Source organism: Astatotilapia calliptera, chromosome 18 (genome assembly GCF_900246225.1).
Source record: "Astatotilapia calliptera chromosome 18, fAstCal1.2, whole genome shotgun sequence".
NCBI classification, from domain to species: Eukaryota; Metazoa; Chordata; class Actinopteri; order Cichliformes; family Cichlidae; genus Astatotilapia; species Astatotilapia calliptera.
Window position 1 is genome coordinate 1,711,212 of NC_039319.1, and position 9,434 is coordinate 1,720,645.

The 9,434-nt window shown below is 47.3% G+C and overlaps 2 protein-coding genes across 5 annotated transcripts in view; one reads left to right on the top strand and one right to left on the bottom strand.

Annotated features, from left to right (window-relative positions):
• Nucleotides 1-3,280, top strand: part of lamc1 (laminin, gamma 1) — a 47,331-nt gene extending 44,051 nt beyond the window's left edge. Inside the window, exons 25-28 of the mRNA XM_026149130.1 lie at nt 198-397; nt 479-637; nt 719-818; nt 958-3,280. Coding sequence (XP_026004915.1) covers nt 198-397; nt 479-637; nt 719-818; nt 958-1,214 — 716 coding nt within the window. The 3' untranslated portion in view covers nt 1,215-3,280. The remainder of the gene's footprint in view (nt 1-197; nt 398-478; nt 638-718; nt 819-957) is intronic.
• An 807-nt stretch (nt 3,281-4,087) lies between these two features.
• Nucleotides 4,088-7,317, bottom strand: LOC113010293 (zinc finger protein 239-like). Of its 4 annotated transcripts, none has more exons than XM_026149310.1 (2): nt 7,042-7,317; nt 4,088-5,995 (listed from the first exon to the last, which is right to left on the bottom strand). In XM_026149310.1, exons 1-2 carry the CDS (start codon nt 7,205-7,207, stop codon nt 5,061-5,063), a joined length of 1,101 nt encoding a protein of 366 aa, XP_026005095.1. In that variant the 5' UTR covers nt 7,208-7,317; the 3' UTR covers nt 4,088-5,060. The 4 variants fall into 4 exon arrangements, 3 of the variants coding, with proteins under 3 accessions (XP_026005095.1, XP_026005093.1, XP_026005094.1); XM_026149308.1 differs by having other exon boundaries at nt 7,030-7,317; XM_026149309.1 differs by having other exon boundaries at nt 6,258-7,097.
• Between the last annotated feature and the right edge of the window lie 2,117 nt (nt 7,318-9,434).

Consider the following 9,434-nt stretch of genomic DNA (forward strand, 5'->3'; position numbering starts at 1 on the left):
AACAACAAAAAAACCTCTTGAAGGTGCTAATAGTTTGTAATGCGTCCCCTTTTCCATTTTCCTGAAATGCACCATTTCTGCTTCAGGCTCCGGGTGAGATGGTAAAAATCTGCACGGAGATTTAAAATAAAGCCGTTTTCGTCACGTAACTCTGATCCTCGTCCACCTGCGGGGTTTTTCTCTCTGACTTCCTGCAGATTTTGATAAGAGGGTCAACGACAACAAGACCGCCGCAGAGGAAGCCTTGAAGAAGATCCCCATCATCAACGCCACTATCATGGCCGCCAACGAGAAGACCAGGCAGGCGGAGGAGGCGCTGGGCAACGCTGCCGTCGATGCTCGAGAGGCAAAGAGCAAGGCGGAGGACGCCGAGAGGATAGCCAGTAATGTGCAGAAGGTAAAGCGGCGGCTCGTCATTGGCCTGTGTCAGCTCGCCGGTTTCTCTCCTCTCACTGTGATTAAACTCGTGTCCTCGCAGGGCTCCGCCAAGACCAAAGAGGAGGCGGAAAAAGCCTTCCAGGACACCACCAATCTCGACAACGAGGTCAACGACTTGATGGCACAGCTGACCGACGCAGAGAAGGAGCTCAAGGAGAAGAAGGCCCAGGCCGACCAGGACATGATGATGGCGGGGATGGTACGACTCGCTCGTCACTGAACTCTCAGACTCTTTCTCCGGACATTATAAAAAGTTTAACATCCGTGTTCCTGTCCTCAGGCTTCAAACAGTGCAAAGGACGCCGAGGATAACGCCCGCAAAGCGAAGAGTACAGTGAAGACGGTCCTGAAGGTCATCACGGACCTGATGAACCAGCTCGGTAAGAACACCAGTCGAGCTGCAGCACCTGAACTTCTGAGAATGACTCGTTTCTTCGGGAGAAACCATAACGCTGCCTTTTTAATTAAAGAACTGAGCGATTGACGGGGAAACTAACTGTGGTTTTGTTTCGTGTGCAGGAAACATCGATAAGATCGACCTGAGCAAACTGAATGAGATCGACGAGTCGCTGAAGAAGGCCAAGGGCGAGATGGACAAAAGCGACCTGGAGAAGAAGCTTAAGGAGCTGAACAACGTGGCGCAGACTCAGGAGGCGATGATCAACGACTATGACCGGCAGATCCGCGAGATCCGCGCCGACATCGCCAACCTCAACGACATCAAGAACACATTACCCGAAGGCTGCTTCAACACGCAGTCCCTGGAGAATCCTTAACCCTAACCCCGCCCTTCTCTTCCTCTAGCCCCGCCCCTTGCCCCACACTCACATCTAACACTCCGGCGAGCACGCCGCCTTTTACCAAAAACACTTTTTGTTTCAGATTTTTTTTTCTTTGACGAGACAGAAGCCAACGTGTGAAACCATGATCACGTTTTCAGCCGCCGAGAAGCAGCTGATTTTTTTTTTCCCGAGACGCAGGGGCGTGGTTACGCTCGAACGAACTAAACGGCGTCGAGAAGCCGTGCGGAGGAACCAGAACCACAAACCCGACGTGACTGCAGCCGTCTGCTCCACAGCAGGAAGTTTGAGCGACGCAGGAAGCTCTGCCCACATTTCTGTTTTCTGTGTCCCACCAGCCATTTCCCATCGTGCCCAGGGGCGCTTTCGCAGCGTCCGCTCACTGAACGCCACTGCCTCCTCTAACCGGCAAACACAGTGAAGGAACCCTCGCTTTTCCTCTGAAGCTACGTGCCCATGCAAACAGCAGGAGACCTCCTCATCCTGCACCTCCTCCGACAGTGTTTTCTCCTCCAAACAGGTTAAAGATGCAAACTCGGCCGCTCCGCGACGAACCGCAGAAATCCAAAAACATTTCAAAACTAAACTCGTTTCTAGACGACGCATCGCGATGATATCAAGATTTCTCGTCAAGCTTGCAAAAAATTAAAAATGTAAAACTTGGAATATTGAGCCTGAAGATGTAAACCTGGGAGATTCTCTCGAGTTACGAAGGTAAAATGAAAGCGCCGTCATGACTGTGAGAGATGTGAGATTCAGGATGTTGTTAAAAAGATAAAATGCCGAGTGAGCGTTTTTACCCAGAATGGCTCTAAAACGCTGATTTCTTTCTTGCAATGAGATGAAATCTCGATGTTATTTCGATGTTCTTGACGATTTCCTGTCGCAAGACGATCTGGGAGAGCGACGCGAGCATTGCTGCTCCTCGGTGTCGATAAGCTGTCGCAGGTGTTTGGCAGGAAGTCTTTTCAGTTTTGTGTTTTCGGGGCTTTTCCTGCTTCGTCTTCGGCGCGCTCTCCACGCTTCAACGCTCCCGTCTGGACTGTCACGCGTTAACGCTTCGCTCCAGGCTCGATCCAACACTATGCAACTTTGTACATTTTGCGTAGCGAGAGTTTTATCTGATACACTGGTGCTAATAATAATTATTTCAAATGTTCTATTTTTGTGTGAATGTTTTTTTATTATTCTGACACAGAGTGAGGAACTTTTGTCGTGTGTAAATATCTGATGATTCAGGACGGGCTGATTTTCTCCACCCTGCAAACAGCCTCCATCACAATCAATCAACGGGAACCTCCAGCATAAATATCTATAAATATCTATAAATATGAATATCTCATCACATGTGCCTAGTTATTATTATTATTATTATTATTATTATGCTTGCTTGTATACAAGGCTCAGTGTTGCTGCCTCATAGCGACACCATTACGTTTGTGTTTTGATTCTCGTGTTTGTTTTCACCCTCTCACCAATCAGGTTGTTTTTTGAGTGGGCGTGGCCTGCCTCACCAGTCATTTCACTGAATGGAGTTAACAAGTCACATGTGGCTAAAGTAGCTTTTGATTAGTGTTTTTGTGCCTTAATATTAAAGTTCCTGCGAGGGCGTCCATGCTTTCATTTTGTCCTCGTGTCGGTACTGAAGCAGGTTTTTCTTTTTGTTGTTTAAAAATCAGGTCCCAAACAGAATTTAAAATGCCACTAGACTATTGTGCTTTTATTTTGAAACCCCCTCCCCTGACCAGTGCTGGGGAGGCTTTTGTCTGTTTTTATTTCCCTCCTCCATCCATTCGGCCGCTCTGCAGGTGGTGCAGCTCACGTGATGTATAAACAGTATTTTAAGTTATAATGAACCGCTTATTCGTTTTGCACCGCCCCCCACGTCGCCTCAGACAGTGATGTGCGAGCTGCGCGGCGTGCAGGGCCGCACGTCTGCAGCCCTGTGAGGACCTGAACCACCCGAGTGTTTGTTCTTGTTTGTGCCCACGTGCCTGTAAATCCAAACGTAACATTTGAATAATAAATAAATTCCTACAGTTTGTTCGCGTGTGCTCCTGTTTTCTCAGCAGACTGTAACACAAAGATGGACGTAAACGCCACAGAGCCTTAGCGCTAGTGTTACAACGGCTGCCATGCTGGTTTCCTGGAGGCATGACGGAGACACATTTGGAGGATCGGGTCCCAACACCACAAAGACGGTCCAGGGGTCGGGTTAGCTTAAGTGAAGCCCAGCAGACAGCTAGCGGCTCCACCCACCTCTGTCACCATCCACCTGCTGGTCAAAGAGGCCACGCCTCTAATAATGCAAACCTTAAGCCTTAATAAATGTAAACAGGTGAGCTGTAAGAACATCCTCCCCCTGTACAGGTGTTAACTGTAAACATTTTAACATGGAGCCTCCAGTGGACGTTAGAGGAACTGCAGGGTTAGCTTTTACTTTTGTTTTTATAAGACTGAAAATTGGAAAACTCTGGAAAACTCCGGGAACTAAAGAGGGAATAACTACATGCATGTTTCCATCCGTGGGCTTTTCCTCCTAAACAGAGTGTTTGAGTCCTTGCGCACACCGAATGTTTGACGTGTTTTCTGTTGCCAACTCTCGTCATCCAGACCAACCACGCAAAAGTTAACCGCCGACGTCCTGAGGTCATGAAACCGAACACGGAGGGCCGAGCAGGTGAACTCATCAAGCGACACCTGAAAACATCTGGGCTGCTGCTGTGTGAAAGCTCCTGTATCAACTTTATTTAAACCTTTTTTGTGCATCAAAAGATTCCTGAATATAAAATATACAAAGTGATGTCTTATTTGTTGAAAAGGTCAGAGGTCACTGCATTCATTTTTTATATTTCACACAAAATCCCAACATTTAAATAAAACAAAATATTAATATCAGTTCTGATCAGACTGACACCATATTTACTCTGGTTCCCTTTGAACACAGATCAAAGCAAATCACATGAAAAGAAAATTTTATTGGGTCTCAAACTTCTGCATCGCCTTTAATAAAAACTAAAATGAGAGGAAACTGACACGTGACCTGTGTGTCTGTGCTGTTTTTGAATCTTGTCTTTTGAGAAATGTTTAAAACGATCACTTAGGAACAGCAGCGAGGAACTTGTTTACGTCCCGTGGATGTTTCATTCTTTCAGTGTAAATTTTAAAGGAATTTTTAAGCTAAAATGTAAAACCTGAGTCAAAAAGTTCTTCTGGCATTCAAAAGAAAACTTTCATGGAAAAATCTGATGTCATCAACCAAATCCTGTCAGAATTAACAGGAGTACAAAACTGAATCTTCTTCTTGTCTAAAGGTTTAGAAAGTGTGAATGTTAAAGATTTTAAACTCTTTTGAGCTGAGATTTTTATTGCGCATGAGCTCTCAGTCCGGCCTGCAGTACCTTCAGGGCCCACCAGAGGGCCATGACACACAGTCTGGGCCTCACTGATCCAGAGGGCGTGAAGAAGTGTTTCTGCAGGTGAACCGTGAGCCGCGGTCTGCAGACACCACGCAGGTTTTTATCATCGTGAGACTGCGTGGAGGTTTAAAAGTGCACCAGGTGTGAATGCGGCCTCCAGAACTTTAACAGGAAATAAGTCACGGCCGTGGCGTCTGCGGCGTCCTCGAGCCCACGTGACCTCGTTCCACTTTTGGGCTCTCATTGGTCCGTAACTGACAGCAAATGGCAGTCGACCCCGCAGCGCCTGATAAATAATCCAGATTATAAAAGGAAAAAAAAAAGTCCTGATTCACGGAGTGGCACCACCCAATCTGTGGTTAAAACAGGAAGTGTGATTTCCGCCCACAGTCCTCGCCACCCGTCAGGACGCCGCACTCTCACCGTGGTTTTTCATGTGGCGCCGCAGCGTGTACACGTCGCTGAAGCAGCGGTTGCAGTGGCTGCAGCAGTACGGCCGCTCCTCCGTGTGGTGCTTCATATGGTGTTTAAGTGGCGTGCTGAGAGCGAAGCCCCTCCCGCACACGGGGCAGGTGTAGGGCTTCTCGCCCGTGTGCGTCCTCATGTGGATCTTCATGTCCGAGCTGGCCGTGAAGCCCCTCCCACACATGCGGCAGCTGTAGGGTTTCTCCCCGGTGTGCGTGCGGGCGTGGCGGATCATGGAGGAGGTGATGTTGAAGCCCTTCCCACAGATGGTGCAGTGGTACGGCTTCTCGCCAGTGTGCGTCCTCATGTGAATCTCCATGTTGTTCTTGCGGGTGAATCGCTTCCCGCACAGCCGGCAGCTGAAAGGCTTCTCGCCCGTGTGGCTGCGTGTGTGCACCTTCAGCTCCACCCGCCGCTGGAAGCTTTTCCCACATAACTTGCAGACGTGGCTCTTCAGGTGTGTCCGTAGGTGCTCCAGCAGGCGTTGCCGGTCAGCCTGCGGCTCGCCGCACACGCTGCAGAGGCAGCACTCGGTGGCGGCGTGAGTCTCGGCGTGGTTCAGCAGAGAGCCCCGGTAGCTGAACTTCATCCCGCAAACTTTACAGCTGCAGGAAGTCCCACCTCCTCCACTGCCTTCACCAACAGCAGGAGCACCATGCGGAGGAGGAGCAACGGGCTCCTCACAGGAAGTGCTCGGCTGGGCTTCGTCTTTCATTATCTCCACCATCTGAGCCTCCTCCTCCTCAGGCAGCTCATGCTTGAATGGTTTAACATCCTCCTCTGCTGCCTGAGGAGCGACCCACACCTCCTCCTGCTGCTCCTGCTGCTCCTGCTTGATGGTCGGCGGCTCAGACTCCTGGAGGTGCTGAGTGTCTGCAGAGGACGAGAGCGTGTTTTTTTTAATTTCTGGAGAATATTTGAAACAAGATTCTTGAGCTTAAAGAAAACAAACAGAACCACAAACTGCAGAAAACAAATCGACGAGCAGCTCATTAGTGAATGAACATGGTGCAATAAATGTATTGTCAGAAGGACATTTTTCCAAACACTTGAATTTTCTTGCATTTACTTGAGTGGGGTTAGGGGTCGCCACTTCAGCATGCAGTCAAGTTCTGTACTCTTGTTAATGACCTACTAGTTGCATTCAGGTGTGCTGCAGCAGGGACACATGGAAACGTCTCAGGCCCTCGAGGACTGGAGGTCGAGACCCCTGCCGTGAATAAAAGAATCAGGAAGAACGTGACAGTTTTAAGCTGACACTGAAGATAACCTGCTCGCCACCGGGTGTGATCAGTGTAGGTTGCCATGGCGACTTAACCACGCTAGCTAACCCATTCATCTCCCCATAGACGAGCCCAGGACAGGTCTCCCTGCCTGCTGACCAATCAGATCTCTGGAGGACCCCTCAGTGCAGGTGGGAGGGTCTGAAGTCTACCTGAAGAGCCTCAGTGAGAAACTTTGACTGTTGTCTGAAAGCAACTTTACAATCCTTTTACGATGATTAAATCAGAACACCTGCGTTTGTCTTTATTCGTTTTTATACTCAGAGTGTGAAAGCCTCGCACATTAAACACTCATTTATTATAATCCATCAGGTCAGCCTGTGTTGATCTGCTCACTGAAGCTGGGGGGGAGGGGCTAAAACTAGCCCTGATAACGAACCAAAGCAGAAATAACAGAACGTTTGTTTATTTGTTCAAAGAGCTTGGAGCCGGCTCGAGTCAAACATCACCCGATTAATGAAAGAGTTTATTCAGCGTGTTTCCTTCACCCTCAGAGGAGCTCAAACCTGTGACGTCAGGGGGCGGAACCAGGTGAGGAAGTTTGACGTTAGCGGGTCTGTCAGTTTTCGTTCCGCTGAAGCTTTTATTGTGAAAAATAAACAACAGAACCAGAAGCTCGCTCACGTTGGACCGGACCTGTGTGCGCGTCCCCGCCGACAGTCGCGGGCTTCGTAGGTGCGTACAGGCGGATGAGCTCGTCCTCGCGCTCCACCATCACTCTCTCCACCAGCACGAGGATCTCCTCCGCCGCCGCCGCGAGCCGCTCCGTTACCGCCGCGCGGAGGAGCCGCAGGTGCGCCATGCTGACCGGAAGAGCCCGAAAACAGCCGAAAACAGGCAGCAGCCGCCGGATTTTAGTCCCTGCAGCGCACTGCGGCTGCGTCAACAGCAGGAGACGGAAGTTCCACTTACACTTCACAATAAGAGCTTATATTTGTATATTTCTGTTATCCTGCAGCCTTGAATATTTTTTTAAGTTATTTTATATGTTTTGTGGATTTGAAATGTTTTTCTAGCAGTCTCAAGTCTCTCTGTGTATGTGTGTGAGAGAGATCTTTTTTTTTGTTTTCTCGTTCTTTTCGGTCCTGAGTTTTTGGTTCAAAGGTTAATGAAGGTAAAGTAAAACCAGATAAGAGCTGCACATGAAGTGTGACTGCGACTTTCCGTCATCGGTGAGTTCAGATCCTTTACAGGACTCTAAACCTGAGCGCTCCCAAAAATAACTACAGTAATATTGGAAATAAAGCATTTTCTTATTCTGACATTTCACCTGAATATTCTGCAGGCGGTGCCGTTGAATGGGAGCAGGTTTAAACGTCGGTGTCAGTGATGTGCGCGCTCACACAGAGGCGCTGTGTGCTTTAATAAATCCAACTCGTCCTGCAGCAGGAAGAGGACGAAGACTTCATTTCATGAAATCAAACAGACTAGCTGAAATGTTGACGAGCAAAAGTCCAAACTCTTGTGACGATGCAGGGCGATTTAAAGGTAGGTTTTAAAGGTAGAAAAGCCAACTGGCTGCTCTCGGGGGCTCTAAGTAGAGCCCCAGACTTTTCTAACCCTCTGTCAGCCAAATGGAAGCGAACTTGGCTCGTCTTTAGTAGTGATGGCCAAATGAAGCTTTCTGAAGCTTGTATTGAAAAACGGTTCATTACTCGAAGCTTTTCAACACAGTCCTCTCTGGTGACATCTGGTGGCCAAAAATATGAAGAGCCGCTTGAATCCACAAAATAAAACCAACTGCTTCATTAAGATTGCCCACTACAGAGCGGAGTTCTGTCTGATATTGGGCCGCCGTTGTGTTGCGTTGAACGTGTATTCTTTGGTGGTTAAAAATGTGGTTTATTTGGTTAATAAATAATTTTGACCAGTAAACTTTCCTTGTTTAAACACGAATCATGGTGTGGTCTTTCTTTGTTTCTGACTTCTTGATGTTGGTAAATACAATAATTGAAAAATACCACATCACATATAATATACATATGATAATGTACAACACATTCTGGAGTATGCTTCTGCTGTGAGGTCCTGCCTCCATGCACTTATGCAGTTAATCGCTAGACAGGTGTATTTATAAATAATATTATATTAGGGAAATTTTCCTAGACATATTTTTGACCTGGGGGTAGAACTGATTGTGAACTGGAAAGGGAAAATGCTTATGAACTTGCAAATGAAAAACATGATGCATTTAAGGTAACCCTTTTTTATTTGTATTTAAGAAGAGAATTTGTTCCACTGTGCGATGGCCGAAACTGTTCCTTTTCGTGGCGATAATTTCTCCTGCCTTAAGGCAAATCCCTTCACATGGCACAGAGGAGGCTGGAGTGCAGAGAAACTGGTAGAGATGCAGGTATACAGTCTACCTGGGCCCCACAAACTATCAGCTAAAGAGAATAGATAAATTCAATTGCTGCACATTTGGCAGACTAACATTTTCAGATTAATTAAACAATAAAATATATAGTTTTACAACATTACATGTAAAGAGTCAAGTGGAAGTTTTTCTAAAGTTATTTAATGATATTTATATTATGGAAGCAGATTTTTGACATTTTACCTTTTTCCCGTTTTCAGATATAATAAACACGCACAAAACAAAAGCAAACGGCCAGAACACAGAGCTGGAAAACCCACCCGATCGACCAAAATCAACTCAAAATCCTCCCACACAACAGAACCTCCTTTATTCCTCGCTGGCTCCAAATCTCTCAGTGGAATGATCACTGGTTCGCTGTCACCATCAAAACGCTCCACAAATCCCGCGAATGATTCATTTCCTTTTAAACCATTGAATCAGACACCGAAGCAGTTAGGCTCTAAATGAAGCTTCGGACGTCACTGATCACGTGACTCTGGCCAAACGAATCAAGCTTCGACACAGTGCTTCTGAAGCAGTGTGTTGATTTTTTTGACACACACCGGAGCGTCAGCTTCAAGCGGGCCATCACTAGTCTTTAGCATCAATTCATATGTAAATTAGGTCGTTACCTGAGAATTCTGGAGGGGAGTGGGTGTGTGTGAATGAT

Coding starts and splice junctions, on each gene's coding strand:
- LOC113010293 (XM_026149308.1), bottom strand. CDS start 7,207: ATGGCGCACCTGCGGCTCCTCCGCGCGGCGGTAACGGAGCGGCTCGCG. Junction 5,996..7,029: donor GCACACAGGTCCGGTCCAAC/GTGAGCGAGCTT, acceptor CGTCCTCTGCAG/ACACTCAGCACCTCCAGGAG.